Source organism: Aspergillus oryzae, chromosome 5 (genome assembly GCF_000184455.2).
Source record: "Aspergillus oryzae RIB40 DNA, chromosome 5".
In the NCBI taxonomy this organism is placed as follows: Eukaryota; Fungi; Ascomycota; class Eurotiomycetes; order Eurotiales; family Aspergillaceae; genus Aspergillus; species Aspergillus oryzae.
Genome location: NC_036439.1, coordinates 2315004 through 2338766, shown reverse-complemented (window position 1 = coordinate 2338766; position 23763 = coordinate 2315004). Strand labels below are relative to the sequence as shown.

The following is a 23763-nucleotide window of genomic DNA, read 5'->3' as shown; positions in this document are numbered from 1 at the left end:
TAGATAGTCATGGGTATAAATTTTTATTTAGAACTGGTTAAACAATCACCGACGGCAAGGAAGATAGAGTAAAATAATTCTTGTGATTATAATTTATATATACTTTTATTGTTGTCAGATAGTATTAGTAAAGTTTTATATAACCTGAGAAGTCTATATATGACTTTATGTTATCTGAGTAATTTTTTTATTGGTTAGTTAGACGGTTAGATCCACTATATCTCGTTGTAAGGAATTTATATTGGAGGGTGAGCAGTGAGCACTGAGCAGTTTACTGAAAGTTCCCTGTATCGAGGATTCGAGGTTTTCTACAATTTTGTATGGGAAACGATAGGAGATAGTCTGGTAGATTGCTAATATCTGGTATATTCCCTATATCGGAGTTGCTTATATACAAGTTTAACTGTATACTGTTACTGTACCGTGGACATGCACTGTGGTACTACTAGTGCATCAAACTCTAAATATGGAGTACTCTTTTATTTATGTATTATTCTTGAGTCTTGACCCCTGGGCCCTCGGGCTCTCGGCCCTTCCTTACTATCTAACTAGCTGCTATAGCTGTGACATTTCTGTATTGCTCCATACAGTATATGGCTACGTTTTGTCCTTCTCATTTGAAACGAAAAACTGCCTGGTAAGCTATAGAACCCAGTATATTCGGAAAAGGAAGAAGATTGTGAGCCAATAGAATCAGATGACTGCAGAATGTTTAAATAAATCCTGAGTCCGCAATATCTGGCACCTGAGTTCACCTACACCCCCTCTCAAAGATCTCTTATTCTTTATTCCTTTTAATGCTCCCCCTTTCCAGCCCAAGGCTCAGATGTCCCTGTCGTATATACACTGAGAAGGAGGTACAAGAGATTACTGTACTGTTTCTCCCAGTAGAAGGTGTTCTCACCTTTATAACGCAGGCATTAGCCTTTCTTGGTGTATCTAAGGTTGTGTAGTTACTAGTAGGTGCACTTTAAGATTTGCCTTTATTGAAACATTCACTGACTCCGACTCCCATGGAAAACTTGCATCAGAGAAGCAAGTCTAACATGACAGTGCATGGATTATTCGCTTCCTATTACTGGCCATCAACCTGGGGCTCAATTGCTGTTTCCAGTCTTTACACTGTAACCGGTACAGATTATTCTACACACGGTGTCTACTGAGTACTATTATAGTAATTTGCAGGCTATCCACGTAATCAAAGATACTATATGTTGCGTACTTCAAAATTAATACTGTAAACTGCCGCTTGGTTCCCCATACTTGATTCCCTCAAGATATGTTCTGTTGTCGTTCTACCCTCTAGCAGCCCTTAGCTGTTTCTCCTGGAGATAGGGTGCAATCTTGTGTTCACACATAGCTGCCACCTCTGTTTAAGTATTTCTTTTCAATGCCTTACACATCCCATCTCACATACTAAGGTTGCAGATCCATCTTATTGTTTTTTGTTGTTATTTGCCTATTCTATTACATATTTTGCTAGACCTAGTGTGTCTTCGAAGAAAACAAAAAGAAATAAAAAGCTATTTTACAGGGAGCAGCCATAGCCGCGTGAGATGAAGGCGAACGAGTCTCCTCGTGGTATGAGTAGCCCCTGCTCCACAAGTGGGATAGCTTCTCCAAATGGGTCCCCTGATACTAAACTCACGGCTTTTTCACCGGAGGATATCCGATCCAAAGGCCACCCTGGGTCCAGTGTCCATGGCCCAGTAAGCGATGCAGGACTCCGGAAACTATACTCAATGCAAGTAAAGATCAATCTTAGCGTTTGACCTAGAGTTACTAATCTACTCAGGGCCGCATCCGATCCATTCCTGGTGCCGACAAGTACATCCAGAGTGCAACTTTCACCGACTGCAGCAGCATTTACGCCGATTGGGATGGTAGATACTGTGGCCAACAGCAACCTGTCCCAGCCCCTGACCCGTGCCCTCCCTAGTGTCAGCTATTTAGCAGTTGACTCCATCGCCGAAGTGAATGGAACAAGTAGCGGGCTTGTGAGCCCTTTTGATCAGGGTTCATCTGACTATGGGACCATTGGAAGTGCTCGAGAGTTTAGGGGCCTGTCGTCTGGCGCAGTTCTCGAGAAATTTGATGCTGAGCGGCGCAGTCGTGCTCTCGTTATTGAGAATGTCCCAACTAACCTGACTTATATGGCGCTGGCTGGGTTTTTCAACGTAAGTTGGTGAAAATAGCCTAGCAGCAGAGGGAAGAGAGATAAATGCTAACCTGGAGAAGCGGCGTGAATTTGGCACCCTTAAAGGCCCTGTTCTCACAGAACTTAACTCCATGGGGAAGGTATACGTTTCCTTCACTGATAGCCGCGAAGCAAAGAAGGCGATTGAGAAGGTCCGACTTCTTCGACCTGAATGGCGCGTGTTCCCTCTTACAGCCAAGGAGTATGTACAGCATACGGAGCCGACTCTTTTGTCCGATGTTTCTGATTATGAAGGCCAATTACTTGTGACTGTCTATTATGATTCTCGAAACCCAACCTTGAATCAGCACACGGTTACACGCTCACTCGAGACCATCGTCACGACTTTCGGTGACATGAAAGCCTTCACTCCCTTGCCTACTGGACAAGATAACATCAGCGAGTTCCATCTCGAATATTTTAATACCCGGGATGCGGAAAATGCTATGTCTACACTCAATGGAAGCTCGGTCGAGGTGAGCTAGTGCATCCCATTTGCGAGAATGAGAAAAGCTGACGCCATGTCAAAAGGAGTGTATTTTTGAGGTTTCGTCTTTCAGACCAGATATAGAGGACAAGCCACGTCATCCCCTTCCTAGTCCTTCTCCTGCAAGAGATGGGTTATTCCGATACGAAGCACCATGCCTCAAGAATGCCGCTTGGACTCCAAGCCGTCCGCACCGCTCCCCATTTATGGAGCTCAGCCCTACCGGACGCTCTACAGTACCCCCTGGTGAACACGCTGGCCTCATGGATTGGATGTCTAGGGCAGGTGAAGGTGTCTTGCTTTCTCCTCGCCGTGACATTGGCCGCTTTCCTGAATTGCGCGTAAGTAACCAGAACGCGGTAGACATTGAACGGATTCGCCTCGGTCTTGATGTCCGGACTACAGTAAGTGTCAACCCTAAGATGTGTTGATGTCCATTGCATAACCATAATCGTTGTGAGTAGATAATGCTCCGCAATATTCCGAATAAGATTGATCAGGTAAGATCAAGTGATAGAGGCTAGAGAGGCAAATAAAAGACTAATATGACTAGACTATGCTCAAAGCCATTGTCGATGAAACAAGCCATGGAAAGTATGACTTTATGTACTTGCGTATTGGTAAGAAATCATAGCGAACGACTTTCTGTGAAAAGAACTGACGTCTAATTGAAGATTTTGCGAACAACTGCAAGTATGTTAGAGCTCAGCTATACTGAACTTTACGATATGCCATATTTACAAAGTTATTCTAGCGTCGGGTACGCCTTCATAAATTTTGAGGATGTAAGACATTTGCTCAGCCTGTACTCTCCATGCATCATTTACCATCTCTAACGTAACAATAGCCGATTGATATTATCGATGTCAGTACTGAATGGACGATATTCGAGCATCTTGTGCACATCGCTTACTGTTTTCTAGTTTGTAAATGTGCGAGCTGGGCGCACCTGGCAAGAAACCCTATTACCTAGCAAGAAGGCCACGGTGCTAATAAGGTCCTACAGGAATTGCTTCAATAGCGACAAAATTGCTGAAGTATCATACGCCAGTGAGTCATCCGCTATCTACAAGGAATATGTAGTCATCTGAGCTTTGAATAGCAATCCAAGGGAAGGATTGTCTCGTGCAAAAATTTCGGAACAGTTCCGTCATGCTCGAGCACCCGTCCTTTCGTCCAAAGGTTCGGTGTATTCTCAGAGACATAGAAAGTGAAACTGATACCTGGGATCCAGATTTTTCATACCGGCAGCGGACCTCTTGCTGGCACTGAGGATCGCTTCCCGGGACCAGATAATCCATCAAAAATGCGTCGCAGTATCGAGAATGCTGAGCATGTCGGTTAGTATGATACCCGGGGGCTGTGTAAAATATCATTAACCCGATGTTGTATTCCATAGGTTTGTTTGCTCCGCGAGTTGGTCAGCAATATCGGGATGAGCAGCGTCGCCGTCGCTCGCAATTTGACCGCGGAACAACTGCTGCAGAAAGAGAAATTGTGTATGTTCGGACACTTACCCCGAAGCATTCCTCTAGTGTTGGCGGCGGCATAAGGAGTGCCCCTTACACTTACCCTGCCATGAAAATGTGGTATGATCCGACTATGGACCGTGGACCTAGGACCTCTTGATTGGTGCACTCTTCAGTGGGCGAAGTCAACACTCTGACTTGATGATTGAAAGGAGACTAAGAAAACAAGAAAGGAAGAAAAGAAGGAGGGAGAGAGAGATAAAGAGAATAGAAAGGAAAAAGAAGAGGAAGAATAGCCAGTTGACAGTGAGTATGTGTATGGAGATCTGTTCGCATATGTCTGGTTTGCGGCCTGTTGCGCAAAGTGAATTATTGTTAGTCTGTCCCGCACCATCCCCACCAAGTATTCCCCTTTACTCGTCTCATTTGCCTTACATGTTTCCCATTTCCCTGTTCTAAGTACAAAATCTACTTGGAGAGACAGCCGACGTTTTTGACCCGCAGGAGAAAACATTCTACGCCCTGGTAGGCTCGAATGTGGTGTCTCGGTTTGAGTCTGAATGTTGGGTTTATCTCCCTTGGAAGCCTTTCTCTGAGAGATTCAGGTCCTTTCCATGCTCTTGAACGTTACACAATGCATTCATCAATAAACCAGAAAATCCACGAAACCAAGGTGATTCTAAGTAAGGTATTTACAATAACTAATTGGGGTGTGCCCATGCGTTGTAGATATAGTATTCCCTAGGCCTTAGCCTGAGATGCGTCTAGACTCCGGGGATAAAAAACATTATCCAGGGTACGCAATACCCTAGTGCCCCACCAGCATTTTATCTGAAGTACCGGTGAGCTAAAAATCTTATCTCCAGACTCCAACAACGCACTCACTGTAGGTATCCAAAGGAGGACACACACACAAATAAAAAAGAGAAAGAGAAAAAGGAAGAAAGATAAGGGATTGATTTGCTCTAAGGGCTGGCTCATGCAATTATCACGAGCCAAATCACGAGCCAAATAACGAGCCAAATAACTCGCCACATTTCGAAATCTAATCTCTCCAAAAGAGCAAAATCCGAAGAAAGGGGTTTGGCCTGATGCCGTTCAGCTGTGTGTGAGGTTACCTACTGTGTCGTATGGCATAATCGAAATGGACGCAGAGAAGATTTACGCCGTGTATTCCATGCTTAAATTGGTATACCACCGCAATAAGAATCAACATAAGAAAACCAAATGGTGGAAATGGTTGTCAGTATTAAAGCGTACCACCTGGAACCTCGCGCAATCTCTTGACCGTATACAATCACCTAGCGGAGTGGCGGAATCTCCTGATCTATACATACAGTGTCTTGCGAACCATGTTCTTCCAAGATGTTATCTGTGAGTTCCGGAAAAGAAGAGGTGTCACGTGAAAGCAGAGACTAACAATTAATTAGGGCTTTTTCGACAGTTGTGGCCGATGGGCAGTTTTCTACTCTTGGGACAGTGTTATTAGGCACATTGGCTTGCCTTGCAAAATCCACAGGAATTGACAAAGAAATGAAGTTTGCAGCTCAGACAGAAACCTTTAGGGTCGCTTCAACACACGCTAGGGTCGATGGTCTAGAAGATATTGGAGAGATTCTGCCTCGAAATAACGATTTGCCAGGTCTCGGGGAATTTCTAGAGAAGTCTTCTTCAGAGGTAGAAGAATGCCCGAAGTTCAGCCCGAAGAACTCGAACAAAATTACGGATTTCGCCGTAAAACAGAGTAAAAGCAAGAAGAGGAAGAAGAAAAAGGATGCCATTGATGACCTTTTCGATAGTCTCTTGTAGATCCTTTTCTTACAATCTGTCGGCTCTCGTTTTCTCTTGTCGATGACTCACCACACTCGTCACCATTGGAAGCACCGAGCGGATTTAGAGTTGTTTTGGCAATGATAACTCTCATTCAATAATAACGCAGAGAGCTCACCTCTTCATGAACAAGCGCCAATCGATCTCTCCTAGTACATTTACCACAATGTGGTTGATCATTGCCCATGCAATAGTATAAAGGTATTTAGGGGAGAAGACCGTCCAGATAAAAAGATGCGTCCTTAACGTCGTACACGCCGCCATAACCGACATTAAAATTGTTGCCATATGAAGAGTCAGGATGGTTACATGTGCCTCCTTTTCTTCCCGATTCTGCGAGGAACGGAGCAGCCTACTGGCTGAGACCCACCATATGGGGGCGGCCCAGTTGCTGATGAACGTCAAGGCACCGACGATAAAAACACTATAGGTGCCGATACCATTATATGCATTCGAAATGTCGACCGACGAAATGGCATTTGAGCCTCCAAATGCGTAAAATGTCACATATTGCATGAGCAGGGAGGTTATGGTTTGTTCCACGGTTGATAAACGCATCGATGCGAGGATGGTGATTTGTACTCTAAACACTAGAAACGCGGGTATGTTCGTCACTTTCGATTGCATCAACAGGAAAAGAGTGAGAGTCTCGTGAAAGATGGTGCTCGGTGGCCCTTTTCTCTGTCAGGATCATTCGGTAATGTTTTAGGGATGAACACTTGCCTCTGCCCTTGTGAGTCGTTTCCCGGGCTTTTCCAGCGTACAAGGAATATATCATGAGAAGAGATATCCCACAAAGAACCATTCTTGCATGATAAAGCAGGTGCATTCCATCAGTCAACATGGCCACCGGCTGCAAGAACGAGTTACCGAGAAGTTCGGGAGAGTCGGACGCCGCTAATGATAACTTGAAAAGAAAGGCTGCCAGTGTCACCATACAACTAATAAAACGCCAAAGCACTGATGCAGGAAGGTCGAAGAGAAGATGCAAACAAGTATCAGCGTATGTCAGAATCACCAAGGCCCACAAAGTATGCTGATGAGAAGGAAAGAAGGACCCGGTAATGTCCGGCTGAGCAGCAAATTTCTGGCCTGTCTGATTCCATCTTCGCAGAACTCGATAAGACACTGCTAGCGCAGCTGCGCCAAACCAGGGAAGTGAGGGTTCAAATGGCCAATGGCCGTTCGCTGGGCCAGATTTTTGAATTGAATTGCCATGGAAGTGACCAGCATATTTAACATGTAGGTAAACCACCCATCCCATTGATATCCAGTACCAGAACTGCTGTTCTTCTTCCACGTAGCTACTTGCGAACATCATGGTGCTATAGCTTAGAATGCTAAACCCCAAAAACATTCCAGCCGGCGCGAAATTCACTAGCAGCCTTTTGGCTGGGAAAAAGGTAAGTGAGATAGCAAACCCGGAAATGGAAAGCCCGACATAGAGCCTTATAAGATCATAATCACTCGCAGCGCTGCTCATTAACTTCTGGGCATTCCTCAAAAACAGCAGAAGGGCAGACTCGATCTCCGAAGAGGCTTCACTATCGTGATTAGCACCTGATCCATTGAGCGTCTCAAGCACTCGAAACCAAGCGCACTGAACACGCTCAATATCGATCAATGACTGAGAGCTACAAATGACAGGCATTAAATCAAATTCAAAGCTATAACTCGGAAACGATCCTTTAACGGCTCCCAGCAACTGCTTGGCGTTTTCAAGTAGCATATGAATCCGATGTGGTCCTGATGACGAGGTTAGGGGTATTGACTTAGCTCCTTTGTTTGCTCAGAAAGATAAGAGACCCTTACCGTGATCCCACATCGCAAGAAGCTCGGGGATAAAGACACCCAGGCTATTCAAGGGAATTGGTAAGCCTAGGAGCCCCGCAAGTGTCGGTGTGATATCTGTCTGTTCAACAGTATGGTAATACTGTAGGTCACTGAATTCTTCCGTTGGGCTATCGTTTCGAGTTTCAAGTCGCTGAAACTTGGGCGATATAAAAAGTAGAGCCGGTGAAGTCTCGCCCACAGACGAACCACCATGATTCCCAGCTTCGTTCATCCCATGGTCACCGCATAATACAAAGAGGGTAGTTTTGAGATGTTTCTCTTGCTCCAAAGCTGTGTACACCATGCTAACAACAGAATCCATCTCATGCTGCTTTGTTATCATGTATGGACTAGAGATGTGTCAAGAGAATAGTACAAAATCCAGCGGCGGTTGTAGCACCTTACCTATTAGGACCAGCTTTGTGTCCTATATGGTCAAGACCAAGGTAGTGCATTATGAAAGCTGACCAGTCATCTTGCAAGAGTTCATTGGGGATGTGGCGAGTCACATTATTGTCTACTTCTGTGAAATCCTACAACAAAGCTTAGCTCAGTCTATGACTGCAAGTCTGGCAGTGCCATTGGAGTGACTGACCGACACAAAGAAACTCGTAGTCCCATCAGCCCTGTGAAACATCCCAGGAAACAACTTCAGCCATGTGTCATCTCCATACATGACCAATTTTCCACCTTTTGCTTTCAATTGTGCTAACCATGTATCTTGGTGCATGAGAGTCGACGAGGTATCAGCCTCTGCAATGTTAAGTATTACATCAAGAAATGATGGCACGGACCCCGTTGTTATGGCTTTGAGCCGGGGCATTGTGACAGTTGGAGCACTAGCATAAGCAGTGAATGGAAGAGCAGCGCCTGACCGAATTAAGCTATGGAATTCTTGTCAGTGTGTGGGTTTAAACGACAATCCTCCTCCTAACCTCTGAGTGAATAGAAAGCCAGAGTGCTGGGAATAGACGAAATCGCTAGCATGAAAGTCAGCCTGAAGGAGTAGAACCTGAGTAAAGTTTGCGATCGTACCTCCGCAATGCATCAACTACCATAAAAATAACTTTGTCGAATACGCCCGGCGGAATTTGACCGCCAATGGTATGTTCATGAGTTGCAAAGCCCGTAAGCAATGTCTTATAAGGAAAAAACCCAGAGGAAAAGACGAGAATCGATATGGGGACGAGTATGTTGGCGATGAGTATCGTCCACTTCGATCTAGCAACCTTCATGGCTATTTCTCGGTGGCTTCTGCCACACGCTGGAGCAATTTCAAGCAAGTTATGTTGGCATATACCGTACCCAAGCTGACATGTCCGGGTCTGATACACTGTCAGTGTAACACTGAAAATCAAGCAAATAGTATCAACTTCAAAAGGGGGTATACCTACTTCGATCGGGCTACTGTATACAAAACTACCTATAACTAGCACACCGCCTTCTGTTTGAGGAGGTTCATCCGTCATGCGGTACTGCCAGGTGGCACTGCGAGTACTCAACAGGAAGAGGGGCTACGAACGCCTCTTGGACTACAGAACAGCAGAGGCTACATAAACTAGGCGGAGACTCTAGCCTCAGCTGACCTCTACTCGGAGGCAGGAAGATTTCTCCCGAATTTGATGGGTCCCCTGCGTGACGCTGTTGAGTTCATGAATTTTAATTGTTCTTATAATATCGGAAACACAATGAGATGATGTTGTAGATAACCCCGAACGCCAATCTAGTGTTTATGAAATAAATGGTGCCTAGAACTCTACCTCCTCTTCAGACCCTTCTTATTCTTGGACTGGTGTGGACGGAAGACAATAGATGAGCGGTTCTTTCTGTTGCTGTGGCGTTTATGAATCCGCCCGCCTTTGTGAGAGCGACCCTGGGTAGTTTTGATGGTACCGTTGTCAATGTCCATATCTAGAGAGACAGTGAGCCTTTTATGCAAGATGAATTGACTAGAGAGCGCATGTGAGACTGACCTTCACTTGTTTGTGATATCTTAGTCCCTTCCTGGCGATCTATATAGCGCAATTACTTGGTGAGTTCTCGCCAAATATATTTAACAATTCAAAATAAAATCAAACAGAAAACTTACCCTTCATGTTCAGCTCCATATCTGGTTTCTCTTCATTACTTGGTTTTGGCTGGGAGGCAAGCTCCTGCAGCTTAGCAGAGAGTCTTTCAGTTCGTGCATCAACAACTGGCCCAAAGACTGTGGCTCGCAGTTTCGCTCTATTGCGCTTTTGGACACTCGCTCGGACACTCTTTGCCATCTCGATGATAGAAGAAAATAAGGAGGAGAAATCACTGAGATAAAAGTGTAAACTTAAATTATAAGGAGCTTTATAAGAAGCAGAGGAAGATTCTGTGAATGTGTTAGGCAATGAAATCTATTCGGTCTTTCACTTACTTCTTGTACTCAGTCTAGGTTTTTTTTTTCTTCCCTTTTTGGATTAGCCGCTCTGAAGCATAAATCTTCTCAGTAGTTACTGTTGGCGGTGGACATCTTATGTCATCCTATCGGAGGTCCTTTTCTCTCCTCCGCAATCATCGCCGACCGGCCCAGTCGCAAAGCAATCCCAGCCGGGGTGTGTGTCGACCGAAGCTCTGTCCTTTTCATTAAATCAGTCTCCTGGTAATATTTAAAATTGAGGTTTATTTTTGGAACTTTATTTTATCTTGTCTCCTTTTTGCCATCGCTAAACTAAGGAAAGAGAAGGATTGAGATGTCTTTTATCATTGTCGCTAGATATTGCGCGCCTGTTTTGGAATCACCTCTTGAAATCCTTCTTACTCTTTGAATGCTATAACAGCCGACTGCCCTGCCCTTACTACCATCATGGCCTCTGTTGGCCAGTCATCCGAGCTTCAAAGTGTGGTTGCTTTGGTGAAAACAATGACGAACGCGCAGCTCAAGGAGATACTGAGAAGTGAGGGGCTCGCTGTTTCTGGAGTAAAAGCTTCTCTTCAGTTTCGAATCATTGAATGTCTGTTGCCCTTGTAGTTTCTTGGTTTTGTTTTCCGGACAGCGGGGCTTCCAACAGTATTCGCTTGAAGCACAAAAGGTTGATCAGATGTATAGAAAGCTAACAGTTTCTTCGATCCGCTAGTCATTGAGAGACTCAATCAAGGAGGACAGATTGAGCGGTACGATAACCTGAAGAGAGCCGTGTACGCCACGACACATCGATCAATGCCACAACCTTCAACCCCACAGTCATTACCTAGTCACCAATATCATTCTTCAGCTAATCAACCCTTGTCAACACAACAACGACCATCGCCATTGAGCGCGCCGATGACGTCGCATGGGCTCACTTCTGGTATCCTCACAATGCCAATTTCCATGTCTTTACATTTGGGGGCCAATTCTCATTTTCTTCTAGGCCGGTTAAATTTCAAAGAAAGTCCTTTCTACACTGTTTTCCAGCAGCTTACACCTGTTGTGGAATGCAAAGGTGAGCTATAGGTTATCACTGCTCAGTTTACCATGTCCATACCCATCTAATATCGCAAAGTACGCGAACAGACTAGGGACAGTGTAGAACTTAGAGTGGTTCTCAACCAAGATATGGCTTCTAGGCTACAGGCCGATCCGAACCTTAGGGTAATGGTTTACTGTGCTGCAGATACTGGGCTTAATCAGTATACGAAATCGGATATTGCTTTCCCTCACCAAGTTGAGCTGAAGGCAAATCTCGACGAGGTGAAGGCTAACTTGCGAGGGCTCAAAAACAAACCAGGTACGACGAGACCGGCTGATGTAACCGACTATATTCGCAAAAAACCTGGATATCCAAATCATATTGTTATGACCTATGCCCTCACTACAAAGGCAAGCGTTGAACTCCGGTTAATTTGTTTATTCCATGTCCTTTCCCTTTCCATCTAGCACCCTCTTAATTCTGATATTAGGCATTTAGTGCTGACTTGCTATTAGAGATTCTTTGTGCTTGTCAGTCTTGTTCAGCGGCATCCAGTTGAGGAACTTGTAGCTGAGTTGAAGATGAGGAAGACAATCTCGAAAGACCAAGTACTACGAGAAAGTATGTTCGTTCATCTTCGGTTTCTATTAGAGGACCAATTTTAAAGGCCAGCAGTGAAAAGCAGAGCGGATGACACGGACATCGTTGCAACATCTAGCGTCATGTCATTGAAGTGTCCTTTATCTACTCTTCGAATCGCGGTCCCCTGCCGCTCGGTAATATGCACTCATAATCAATGCTTTGATGCATACTCTTTCCTGCAATTGCAAGAACAGGCCCCAACGTGGTCATGCCCTGTGTGTTCTAAGGCCACCAGCTTTGAGTCATTACAAATCGATCAGTAAGTCCAACGTGGAGCGGTTCTGGTTCTAGTACTAGTACTGATAATACAGGTATGTTGATGATATACTTCGCTCAACATCTACAGATGTTGAACAGGTTGTAGTGGAGCCAGACGGCAGATGGTCAAATCCCAGAGTCGTCGACGCTTCAGAAGCTGGTGGAGTTACTCCTGAGTCAGATGATGACGATTTAATAGAGATAAAGGAACTTGGAAATACGCCCGTTAAACAGGAATCTCTTCCAGCCGCGAGTTTATCTCTACAAAGAACCCCAGCTCAATCACGGGAGCCTTCGTCGACATCATCTGTCGCTCGTTTGTCAACAAACAAGCGTCCTGCAACCCAAGTGATTGACCTTACTGGGAGCGATGATGATAATGACGATGGTTCCCCTGTAAGACCACCGAAGCGGCCAGCTTTGAACTTGCTAAATCGATCTTTACCCCGGCAAGAATTTCAAAGTTCATATAACACTGCTCTAGCAAATGGCAAGGCTGTTCCTCGTGCTGGTCAGACTAGTTCTGAGTCTGCAAGCCAAACAACTGGCTATAATGCATAATCTCACTTTTATCAATTTTAGCATCTAACGGTGTCGCGGCGCATTCGGTTTACGGTGTTTGATAACATTGCATAAGTTCAATTGGAGAATGAATTCGTTCACTTCCTTTTCGAATATGGGATATATCATACTCTACGTTTTATCGTTTGTTCCTCTGGCCGCAATGTAGCAAGTCCTCGTCTAGCATGGGTCTTCTCGAGAAGCATAAGTTTCGACAAATTGTTTTAAGGGAGAGCGAAAAGAGACACGTATTTATGTTTTATTAACGAGGCCTATGCATGTACCTCCTAAGTAAACTCTTAGCATGACGATAGTGCCCGGCGTGGGCGGACGAATTCAGGCGCATTAGATAAATGAGTTGATTAGTTACCTTAAGCGTTTGGACAATTGCTTGTGAGCCGGAGAGGTCAATAAAACCAAATTCAATTGAGGCTGGAGCGGGACCGCTGCTGCCGACCATCTGTACTATTTAATCAACGGAGATAAATCAGCCGCAGCCGCATGAGGTAACAACCAACCATCCTTCCGTCGCCAATTCTCTGCCACACAGTGGTGGAATTAAACTAGAATTCTTGTATGATTTTTATGGAGAGGTTATGGGATACGACTGCAGATTTTTAAAGATAACCGTTATTACTACGCTCCAACCAAGTACGGACCTATCTTGGGCCCATCTTCATTCCACAGGGTCCAACAACGAACAAAAGCTCAACTGTGATGTCGTTCGATACACCAGCTCCGGATGAGCCACAAGCACGGGCTCTAAGCGCTTCGTGTCTTGACTTTCTCCTAATAGAGCTGGTACCTATGGCAGAACGCCTGGCGAAGGAACTTTCAGCTGATGATAAAACTCCCGATGATGATGAGATTAGGGAAACGACATTTTTCCGCCTTGAATCTCTTGGATACAGAGTTGGACAAGGCCTTGCAGAAAGGTAAGCTACGGTGCGGGGGGGCAAGAATACCCGCCCATTCAGTTCTATCTAGATCCAGGCTAACTAGGTGCCCTTGCGCTTATGCTCCCTGTAGATTCTCTCGAGACCGCCCTAGATTCTCGGACAATCTCGATGTTATAAAGTTCTTGTGCAAAGACCTATGGACCATTCTTTTCAAGAAGCAGGTCGATAATTTGAAGACTAATCATCGGGTATGCACATCCACGCTGCCATACAGACACAAGTTTATTGTCGCGCGCCAAACCCTGCCTCGAGAGAGAAGAGGGCCGACTGACAAGCTCTTACAGGGAGTATATGTTCTGACCGATAATTCATTCCGGCCATTTGCAAGGATGAGCATGTCTGTGAGAAGCGAGGCGGTGTCCATGGCTCAGGCGGTATGGGACCACCAGTTACTTGACCCCTTCATTGGCTCGTAGTTGCTATTGTCTAACCAAGCTCTAGTATTTATGGTTCCCGTGTGGTGTCATTCGCGGCGCTCTATCAAATTTGGGGATCAATACTACTGTTCAGGCCGAGACGGGTGAGCTTCCGGGAGCAACGTTTCAGATCAAAACAGTCCAACCCAAATCATGAATGGAGTGCGGACAGCTGGCCTGTACGTAATCGAAATGTCCATTCTTGCAGCTAATATAGCATTGAGGTAATACTGCAAGATGGCCTGAAAACCGAGCCCAGCAGCAGATAGACTGGGTAACCGAATCGGCTAGTACTCTACAATCGGGTCACAGGCCATTCTTCCTGCTCTTACAGTACATAGAGATGAGTGCGTGCAGGTATGAGTACAATTCGTTTCCATTCTGCCTGTTTCTGCTATCCTCTTTCACCGGAACGACACGATTCCACGTTCATCCATTCGTCTTTAAATCATCTTATGCTTCAAAGCCTATCTTGCCCAGGTATCAATGATTAGCGGGGTTCTTTCAGTTTCGTGAATTGCAAAGTAAGCCACCGAAAGTACGAGGTCCTTTCTGTGGAGACAAGAGTGCGATATAGATGGCAAATTACCGACTGGTGGGTGGGAATCCTGCATCTGATGAACGGGGGTGGGCGCGTTTACTTTGGTGGTGGGTTCTTAACGAAGTCGATGCCTTTCTCGATATTACCCTTAAGGCCTTTCGTGCAAGCCTCGAGAAGCTTCTTTTCCTTCTCGGTCACGCCCTCAAGAACGTTGCTAGCCTTCTCTGCGCCATTAGTCTGTTTAATAGCGTTAGCCTGGCGTGATATGAACGAAGATTCTGTGAGGAGATGAATCTTACTCCTAAGGTTACAAGAGTAGAGAAGAATTCCACGCCAGTTGCCTTAACGATCTCATCACCGCCGGGAATTCCAGGCAGGTAGACGAAGGTAGGCTCGACAATACCCGTTTGACCCTTTGAAGCTTTGATTACACTCTCAGCGAACCTATGGCATGTTAGCCGCGAGTGCTCTCACGGTACGCAGCATCCCTACCTGTAACCGGCATAGGCCATAGACAAGGTGGCGGAACCAGCACCGTCCTTAGCTTGGACCACCTCATCTCCACCAAATTGGACGCCTGAAGCATAGTTAGTGCTTACAGCAAGATATTCATGAGATTCTTTGGGACAACCTACGGTGGATCAGTGCGTCATACTTCTCCTCGGGTATCTGAATTGCGGGGGTAGTCTTGCTGAAGAGGGGGACAATGGTCTCTCCAGAGTGGCCACCAACAACTGGGATTTGAACAGCAGAAGGATCCTTCTGGCCCGAGAACTCTTGGGTGAAAGTCTCTGCACGAACGACGTCCAGTGTGGTGACACCAAAGAGGCGCTTCGGGTCAAAGACGCCAGCGGCTTTGAGCACCTCTGCAGCAATAGGAACAGTAGAATTAACGGGGTTTGAGATAACCAGAACAAAGGCCTTGGGGCAGAACTCGGCGATACCCTTGACCAAGTCTCGCACTATGCCGGCGTTGATCTTGAAGAGGTCGTCACGGGTCATACCAGGCTTGCCTATCAACTATCAGAAAACTGGCCACCAGCGAACATACGAGGAGCAATGCGAAAGGGTAGGGACTTACGGGGAATACCAGCCGGGATGACAACAATATTAGCACCAGTAAGGGCCTGCTTCAGCCCATCATCTTTGGGCAGAAAACCAGAGATTTTCTAATCGCCCAGGTAAGCAAGATACCATTTTTCGCCTCTTCCATCGGGCAATTCGCATTGTGGCAGTAACGTACAGCGATAGACGAGATGTGGGATAGATCAGCAGCAACACCAGGGGTGTTCACAACATCGTAGAGAGCAAGCTCTTCAACTAAGGGACAGGTCTTCAACAGGAGAGACAGTGGCTTGGGAGATAGTCAGTATCGAACAAGGTCATATTGTGACCAGGGTTGTAAGGCGTGGGGATATCCATACCTGGCCAATGCCACCAGAAGCTCCAAGTACCGCTAACGTTTCGAGTTAGTACCTATGAGAGTGTCATCTGTTAAGGATTGCTAACTCACCAGCTTTGACCATGATGGACGAGATTCTCGAATCAAACAATTGAGTTAGTCTGTTCCGTTATAAGAGGAGATGGGTTAGCGATTTGGAAGGTTTGAAGAATAAGGAAGATAGAGAAATGGAGAGAGAGCGTCAGTGTGGGGTGGTGGTGGAGGGAGGAAAGAACACTGGGTTCAAAGCAGGGAAAGAGGGGTAAATAAGCTAAGAGGGGAGGAAAGGGGAAAGGGAAAGGGTGGGTGGGGGAGGGGTACGGAAGTAATCAAGCAGATTTAAATCAGGTATAAAACGCTCGAGATGGAGATCGTACGCCCAGTAGTAATCCTTCCTAAGGAGAATCCCTATATATATATATATATCCTTGCTTGTGTCTCTTGATTCCTCAGAGCGTCACCATGCAGGTATGATTATGACAGTTCCCTAAGTTCAATCACATGTGGAGAAAACCGCAATCCTGAGTCCGGAGTAACTAATACATTACCAGATCGTCATTTCCACAGCAATTATTATCATTTGACTAATACGAATTACACGGTTTCCCCAACTCTCCAGTACTACTGCTCAACAGATTCCGGGAATTTCCCGATGGCACTGCCTGGATATTGAGGGTTCCTGCACAGCCCTATGTATACTGTACAGTACGTCCCGTACCTGTCTCTCAGGTGCATGCCTACCTCACCATAGAATGTATGTAATGCCTGTCTGGTTGTGGTACATATATACACATACATACATGAATACATACAACAAACAAAATAGTACCCGAGCCATGGGTTGGATCCATGGAAACAATAGGTGATTCCTAATTACAACGTCCCTAACTTCCTACGGCCCCTCCCGATCAAGTCGACAGCCAAGACTCCGGCAATTCCTCTATCACTGGATCCCATTACTATGTCCGAGGACATCACCCGGTTTTGTACCATAGAGCCGTCGAGACCTCGGGAAAAGGCGGATGATCAGGACCTATCTACGGTTCATATAAAGCAGCTTGCTTATCCTCCCAAAACCTTTCGTCTCCGTCGGCCCGAACATCGGCTGTAAAGTTCTGTTAATCGCTAGAAGCACGTGCTAAATCTTGTGACCACAACACTAGCTGGAGAATGGGATTACAACGTAAGAGTTCAACCATTCCCCCGTCAATCGGACTAGACAAGGGTGGATGTCCGGGGGAAGGGATATTCATATCTCGTGATTCTTTTGTTTTTGTCTTTTTGGTTCTTTGAATCTCTTTTTGAACGGCATGGTGCACATTTGCCCCGGTAGCAGTATTGCTAAATTACATGGACGCTTCCGCCCTTGACCAGCATGGCGCCACTATGCTTGATGCGCCCAACCCTTGCGACTACTCGTCATCGAGTCCTATCCTTTATGCCGACTCCTGCTCAGCGGCCTTCCGGGCCTGAGCACCTCTAGGCTTCTGGGGAGGAGTATCCTTCTTAGGCTTCTGAGAACGGCGAATGGCGCTCACACGTGCAACAGCGTCCTCACGGAGGTCAGCACGGTAGCCGTTCTTTGCGGTCTTGTCTGCAACACCCTTGTAAATCCTAGCAAAAATGGCAGCCATCCAGTTAGCACAAGCACAACGTGATGTTCGGTTATTCACTCCATAGAGAGTGAGGCGATCGGTTCTGCTTACTTGCGGGTGGAGGCCTTGGGGCCAAAAGTCACGCGAACGGCGTTCTTTCCGGGCTGCTGGGCATTGCCGGACTTCTTGGTAAGAACAACAACGCCACCGTTCTCAGTGGGCTGCACACCAATAGCCTGTTATCGTGGGTTAAACAAGTCCGGGTATGTAATTCAAGTATCGGGTGGTCATAGGGCGAGAATACCTTGGTGTTGGCGTATCCAGCGTACTAAAATCAAGCGGTATCACTGGTTAGTCATCGGCACCCTGAGCTGGGAGAATAAGAAGCATGGAAACAGCCTCTGTATGAAAATCATAGACCTTGGGGCTCTCATACCTTGAAAGAGTGCTTGTTCTGCAGGTTCAAAGGGTCACGGGAGAACTGAGAGCCGCCGCCGCTGTTACGCTTGACCAGAAAAGCATTCTGGTTGCCTGTTCTAAAGATTAGTTGGATTTCCGAGGCATCAGATTGATTGACATAGATGGATGGAGAGTAGGTAGGAATGCCGAGTACGGAGTAGAAGAGGTAAACGTACGGGTGAGCTGCCAGACCAGGTCGCTGGAAACGTTCTGTCTTTGGGCGGCCATTGTAAATTATCTCTTTCAGGCTGGTGGATTGAGGACGGATCGAAATCAATCGACACAAAGGCTGGTATACTGAACGGTGGATTGTGTGTGCCAGCGCCAAGAATGGCTGTCCGCAATCTCGCTAAGCGGACTACTTTAGGTATAGCGCCTGAGAGCAGGGTTGCTGCCTCAGATCGAAGGCAGCAAAGAAATGTTCAGCCACAGACCCACTTGCCTCTTTCTGCAGCCTTCCCAGTTCTCCCCGTGACTAGTAGATCTCCCCTAGGCTACCGGGTTGTCCTGGTTCCATCTTAAAGCATCATATGCTGCTGATGATGGCAGCTACCTGCCAGCCGAGAATCCCTCATTCATGAATATAGTAAAGAGTTTTGATCACTTGCGCTTCGCAACAGTTTACCGCTCACATCCAACATTCGGGAAGCCATTAACGTCATCTCCCACTGTCTTTCGTTTGAACAGCCTAGCAGCCATCCAACTGACCTATTTGCCATGGCATACTATCTTCTATATTTTTTGGCAATCTCTGTTGTGGTTTGTGGTACAGGTATATTGCACTCAAGCAGAACCAAAAAGTAGTTACGAGTCTGGATATCATGCTGACGAGTTCAAAGTCCTCTATCTTACACGGGCCCGATGGCTGTCTCTAGTCCCAGTTCCTGATTACATTTACGACCGCCTACCTTCTAGCTTCGCCGATGACCTAGAGGCGGGGCTGACATCAACGCAGTTTGACCTCTCCGCCAACATTGCAGATGGTGACACTAGGGCTGGGTTGGATAACCAAGCTAAACGACAAATCATGAAGATCATGAAACGCCAAAGGATAAACTTTGATGAAGCTCGCCGGATATATACCGAGCAGCGTTTTGCTAAGAATAATATTGGTCCCGACGGCCGGCCCAGGGACCCCAAGTTTGTTTCATTCTCCTAAGATGGCGTTGGCCATGAGACACTTGTTGTACGGTATTACATCAAACCATTGATTTATCTTTTTCCTTTCTTCATTCTTTTCCTTTTCGAGGGCACTGGCAATATGACTGCTAAATTCAGATCAGAGTTCTTTGCATTTTCTCTGACTCTTTTCAAGCAATAAATATCATTAATGCACAAAGTCAAGTACCTGCTATACACACACAGGGGATCGACGTTCGTGATCGCGCTCTCGCCCAGCACTTTATTTGAAATAGCCTTGCCTCTGATTCCCATTGTCTTTAGAATATGAGCTTCAAGAGGCCTGCCTATATGCATTGGAACCACGGGACCTATTTCATGCAATGTCTGCACCCAATGAAAGGTGCAACCATGAACACTTGAAGAGAGAACAAAAGGAAGGTTCTATTATACATATGTTGTAAGTTCCGCTAACTCTGAGTCCAGTACTGGAATCGGAGTTATTGATAGGCCGGTATGCCCCCCGTATGAAAATTGGGAGTCTGGTTCATACCAGTTTTCATCGGTATTCGCTTCACGCGTAGCTTTTCGAGCCTATTTTTGGATGAAATGTCACGTCATGCCCAACTAGCCCCCCTGTTAACCTAGTACTCATCGGGTAGGGTCTGACTTCCAAGCTAACGCATTTGCGCCGAATATCTAGCGCCCCCGACTGTAGGCTGGCTGCTGAAATCCTGGGGGTAACGGTGGCGGGGGGGCGGCATTCCCAGTAGGAGGGCCAAAGCCGGGAGGAGCGAAGCCTGGAGGTGGCGCGGGCTGTGGAGGAAAAGATGATTGCTGACCCGCATTGTTAAAGGCTGGAGGTAAGAAAGCCTGCGGTGGACCTCCATAGCCAGCTTGTGAAGGTGGAGGCCGAGCTGGCAAGCCTGGTGGTGGATTTGCCAAAGGTGTCGCAGGTGGAACAGACCTGTGGTGTTGCGGGGGAGGCACATTCGAAAAACCAACATTAGGGGTTGCAACGCCTCTGCCCATCCCTAGGTCCGGAGGACCAGTGCTGATCTGCCTAGAGCTATCACCATTGGCCATGGCCGGGGGCACCATAGGGGTCCCTGAACCTGAGAACGGTGATGGTAAAGGCTGAGTCGGCGGGCGTACGTTATGCTTGCGGGCTTGCGCAGCTAACATCCGCTCAGCTTGATCACCATGACGTTCACCCTTGCCATCTTTCTTATAGGCGTATTGTACCGAGACCTGTTTATTCATAAGGTACTGGCCATTCATGTTTGCTATGGCGGCATCCGATGATTCAAAGTCGCCGAACGACACAAATCCATAGCCCTTTGATAGATTATTGTCATCTCGTGCAATCTGCAACAAGATTAGCTCACACCTTTAAGGGCGGATAGTCGACATTACCTTTGGTAAATTGATCAAGTTCCCAAATCGACTGAATGTATTATAAAGGACTTGCTCCGTGACCATGGGGTCAAGGTTCCCAACAAAAAGTTCCGCGCCGATTTCCACCGACTTCTGCTTGTCAGCAGACGCTTTGTTCACGCGTATTGGTTTCCCATATAAACGGATGCCGTTCATTATTCGGGATGCGTATTCTGCATCCTCTTCGCTGATGAATTCAACAAACCCGTAACCTTGGTGGGACTGTGTGACTCGATCTTTTGGCAGGTGAACATTAACGATGCGCCCTGCCTGCAGCATCAACTCCCATACCAGGCTATCTGTGACCCTTTCATCAAGGTTCCCAATGTAGACGGTGGCCTCTTTATCCTGCTCCCTATAGCATCCATTAGTATTTTTGAAAATCTCGCAACTCTGAAAATGGGGGAACAGTCACTCACCAATGCCTTGCACCGGACATGGCGTCGCTTACGTAGCGTAGCGGTGATCGGCTGGTACACGACTTAGCAGAAAGTAGCTAGAAGATAGTACGTAAAATTGTTGGTAGTATGGTACATGAATTATCGGATAGTTATTATGGTAAACTGAGAAGTGACGAATCAATCTTTAACAAAGGCGGGAGTAGGATGAATACAATGATCTTGAGTTGGGGTATCGGCGGCAGCTGTTTTTAGCCCCCGAAAAGTTTGAGCTTTCGCCATGTTTCTTCCTTCTCCGCCAACTATTTTCCGCTTCCACTTAACTGACAGCCTTTCCGTTTGCTTTGGAAATTCTACCCTCAAACAATTTACCAAGAATTGATCCTCCTGAGAAATACTGTCCATCGCCGTCTTTCCCAGTGAAGCTCTCTTGACACCGACACATACTCGTGACTATCGCAATGGTTCAGTTTTCGGAAGAGACCAAGGTTAGACATACAATCCTCAACAAAACCACATAACGACCGCTGATGATTTTCTTTCTCACTAGGAGCGCATCTCCAAAGTTATTGATGTTTCAAGGGTCGCTATTCACTAGTGAGTCGTTCCACACCTTTCAAGCTATATAAGATACGATAAAACCTGACTAGGCGTGCAGCGGATATCTACCCTTGATTGTTTATCTCGGTATGGGGACTTTATTTGATTGCGACATGGACGTTCTGAGAACTACCTGTACTGATTAATCTGATAGGTTATACGTATAGCGAGCCCAAACCATCTTTGTTCAAGTATAACGAACTCCTTCCTTAGCCTACGCGATACCAGAATGGGAGCTGATGTCATGGCTAGGTTATTTTCACCGCTCGCATAAAGTGAATGAGCTCCATGATAACAAAGAACAATCTGTAAGGGCTCAGAGGTTTTTGTTTTTCTGTGATGCCCTTTTCGCCTACAACCGGGGGGTCTTCAACTCATGGCTAAGTGGCTAGTGGGAAGTCTATCTTGTTCAGTCTGTTGTGTCGAAGATTGGGAGCTTCTACATTGACATCATGTATTTTTAAGGACTTTTTTTATTTATATCAGGGTACTTTCTGGATGATGAACATATACGAGCTGTGCTTCGATCTGTAAAGGTTGACTGTCAAAGGTGAATAAGTAAGCGTGGAATACTAAGAGAAAAACGGACTTCTTGGATAACCGACAGGCCCTGAGCCTTCCGACCATTCCTTGTTCGAATTATTTGACTGGACATATGTCCAAACTAAATCGCAGCCATTTCGCCATTCGTCTGAGAAAGGGCCTTGTTACTTATAAATTGACTACTTTCCTGATCTAAGCGCGAACAGGCAACTTCCGCTGCCGAACCGTAATCGGACCGAGGGAGACGAAAAAGTCGATGACGGGACCAACCCTTCATCACTCTACTAAGCTATACGAACGCAACCCAGGAAGGAGTAATAAAAGGTTCATGAACGGGCAGGATGGCTTGTCGTCGTCCTTTGTGGAGAGCGTAGCGGGATTTACGGCTGGAATTGTTTCTACGTTGTGCCTCCATCCGTTGGATTTGATCAAAACTCGACTACAAGGTAAGTCAGTCCTTGTGGTATACACATGCAATCCTCTACTCCTATTTCTACCCTTCAATTGATCGTGTTGACACTCGCTTGGGATGGATGGGTGTGTGCGATGGTGGCTAAATCTTCTCTCCCCTGAATGACTTAGTTGACCGATCCTCATCCTCTCGAGTGGGTGGCTCGCTCCACGTCGTCCGCAGCATATACCAGAATGAAGGCGGCGTTGCAGCGTTCTACCGTGGACTGACGCCCAACATCATTGGTAACTCGACTAGCTGGGCCCTTTATTTTTTGTGCTATGGTAATATCAAGACTGCGACGCGTACTTGGCGCAGCTCTCGGGAGGAAGATCTTACCTCCTCCGATTATTTTCTTGCCTCAGGGGCCGCTGGTATGCTAGAGCCCTTAAATTTGTCTCACAAATCTGGATGTGGTGGTGGCTGACTCAGATCGGCTCTTTACATCAAGGCATGCTGACATCTATATTGACAAATCCTATCTGGGTCATTAAGACTCGTATGTTATCGACCAGTTCTAGGACGCCCGGAGCGTATGCGTCTTTCACTACTGGTGCCTCACAGATCTATCATTCAGAGGGTATTCCAGGTTTCTATCGTGGCCTCCTTCCAGCTCTTTTTGGGGTAAGCCATGGTGCACTTCAGTTCATGGCTTACGAGAAGTTAAAACTGCACCGAATCAAAATGTCATCTGCGACGGTGTTTAACGATGGCTATGCGGGATCGGCACAAGTGCGGTGGCGAAGACTCGGTAACCTAGATCTCTTCATCATCTCTAGTCTCTCGAAGATATTCGCCGGGTTTGTCACATATCCATACCAAGTGTTGCGGTCCCGGTTGCAAACCTATGATGCTCATCTTATCTACCGGGGGGTTCAGGATGCGGCTTTGCAGATCTGGGCCAGAGAGGGAGCGGCCGGCTTCTACAAGGGTTTAGGGCCAAATATATTGCGGGTGCTGCCAAGTACATGGGTTACCTTCCTGGTGTATGAGAACACCCGAGCATATTTACCCGAACTGATTTCACGCGCATAGTGCGCTTCTGTCTTCGAAAAAACAGCTCTCATTGCCAAGGTCTGCGCATGCAGATTCAAGCCAAGAGGTATGC

At 46.4% G+C, this 23763-nt stretch overlaps 11 protein-coding genes across 11 annotated transcripts; 6 read left to right on the top strand and 5 right to left on the bottom strand.

Annotated features, from left to right (window-relative positions):
- Positions 1-1623: 1623 nt before the first annotated feature.
- On the top strand, positions 1624-2796 carry AO090701000007 (uncharacterized protein; the record flags this gene model as incomplete). The annotated part of the gene is made up of 4 exons (XM_023237505.1): positions 1624-1709; positions 1796-2177; positions 2239-2673; positions 2758-2796. 4 exons carry the CDS (start codon positions 1624-1626, stop codon positions 2794-2796), a joined length of 942 nt encoding a protein of 313 aa, XP_023091967.1.
- Positions 2797-2890: 94 nt separating this feature from the next.
- On the top strand, positions 2891-3458 carry AO090701000008 (uncharacterized protein; the record flags this gene model as incomplete). Its single annotated transcript, XM_023237504.1, has 4 exons — positions 2891-3088; positions 3149-3184; positions 3238-3304; positions 3439-3458. The coding sequence occupies 4 exons, from the start codon at positions 2891-2893 to the stop codon at positions 3456-3458; spliced, it is 321 nt and encodes a 106-aa protein (XP_023091968.1).
- Positions 3459-6097: 2639 nt separating this feature from the next.
- On the bottom strand, positions 6098-10083 carry AO090701000010 (uncharacterized protein; the record flags this gene model as incomplete). Its single annotated transcript, XM_023237503.1, has 14 exons — positions 6098-6657; positions 6701-6890; positions 7002-7762; positions 7796-8166; positions 8222-8349; positions 8412-8700; positions 8737-8828; positions 8884-9206; positions 9255-9291; positions 9335-9457; positions 9527-9539; positions 9577-9727; positions 9790-9828; positions 9906-10083. The coding sequence occupies 14 exons, from the start codon at positions 10081-10083 to the stop codon at positions 6098-6100; spliced, it is 3255 nt and encodes a 1084-aa protein (XP_023091969.1).
- A 566-nt stretch (positions 10084-10649) lies between these two features.
- On the top strand, positions 10650-12696 carry AO090701000011 (Siz/PIAS RING finger protein; the record flags this gene model as incomplete). The annotated part of the gene is made up of 6 exons (XM_023237502.1): positions 10650-10797; positions 10921-11268; positions 11329-11573; positions 11751-11856; positions 11911-12136; positions 12189-12696. The coding sequence occupies 6 exons, from the start codon at positions 10650-10652 to the stop codon at positions 12694-12696; spliced, it is 1581 nt and encodes a 526-aa protein (XP_023091970.1).
- Positions 12697-13413: 717 nt separating this feature from the next.
- Positions 13414-14228, top strand: AO090701000012 (trafficking protein particle complex subunit; the record flags this gene model as incomplete). Its single annotated transcript, XM_001822856.3, has 4 exons — positions 13414-13631; positions 13726-13843; positions 13940-14029; positions 14097-14228. 4 exons carry the CDS (start codon positions 13414-13416, stop codon positions 14226-14228), a joined length of 558 nt encoding a protein of 185 aa, XP_001822908.1.
- A 480-nt stretch (positions 14229-14708) lies between these two features.
- On the bottom strand, positions 14709-16138 carry AO090701000013 (malate dehydrogenase; the record flags this gene model as incomplete). Its single annotated transcript, XM_001822857.3, has 8 exons — positions 14709-14849; positions 14912-15056; positions 15105-15189; positions 15248-15625; positions 15694-15781; positions 15856-15966; positions 16037-16068; positions 16126-16138. 8 exons carry the CDS (start codon positions 16136-16138, stop codon positions 14709-14711), a joined length of 993 nt encoding a protein of 330 aa, XP_001822909.1.
- Positions 16139-17489: 1351 nt separating this feature from the next.
- Positions 17490-18335, bottom strand: AO090701000014 (60S ribosomal protein L28; the record flags this gene model as incomplete). Its single annotated transcript, XM_001822858.3, has 5 exons — positions 17490-17667; positions 17760-17884; positions 17953-17976; positions 18085-18179; positions 18284-18335. The coding sequence occupies 5 exons, from the start codon at positions 18333-18335 to the stop codon at positions 17490-17492; spliced, it is 474 nt and encodes a 157-aa protein (XP_001822910.1).
- Positions 18336-18824: 489 nt separating this feature from the next.
- AO090701000015 (DUF2015 domain-containing protein) lies at positions 18825-19266 on the top strand (the record flags this gene model as incomplete). Its single annotated transcript, XM_001822859.3, has 2 exons — positions 18825-18879; positions 18947-19266. The coding sequence occupies 2 exons, from the start codon at positions 18825-18827 to the stop codon at positions 19264-19266; spliced, it is 375 nt and encodes a 124-aa protein (XP_001822911.1).
- A 659-nt stretch (positions 19267-19925) lies between these two features.
- Positions 19926-20507, bottom strand: AO090701000016 (uncharacterized protein; the record flags this gene model as incomplete). The annotated part of the gene is made up of 1 exon (XM_023237501.1): positions 19926-20507. The coding sequence occupies one exon, from the start codon at positions 20505-20507 to the stop codon at positions 19926-19928; it is 582 nt and encodes a 193-aa protein (XP_023091971.1).
- Positions 20508-20618: 111 nt separating this feature from the next.
- Positions 20619-21102, bottom strand: AO090701000017 (SF3B4/SAP49 family RNA-binding protein; the record flags this gene model as incomplete). Its single annotated transcript, XM_001822860.3, has 2 exons — positions 20619-21018; positions 21083-21102. The coding sequence occupies 2 exons, from the start codon at positions 21100-21102 to the stop codon at positions 20619-20621; spliced, it is 420 nt and encodes a 139-aa protein (XP_001822912.3).
- A 1430-nt stretch (positions 21103-22532) lies between these two features.
- AO090701000018 (putative mitochondrial folate carrier protein Flx1) lies at positions 22533-23690 on the top strand (the record flags this gene model as incomplete). Its single annotated transcript, XM_001822862.1, has 3 exons — positions 22533-22650; positions 22787-23029; positions 23107-23690. The coding sequence occupies 3 exons, from the start codon at positions 22533-22535 to the stop codon at positions 23688-23690; spliced, it is 945 nt and encodes a 314-aa protein (XP_001822914.1).
- Between the last annotated feature and the right edge of the window lie 73 nt (positions 23691-23763).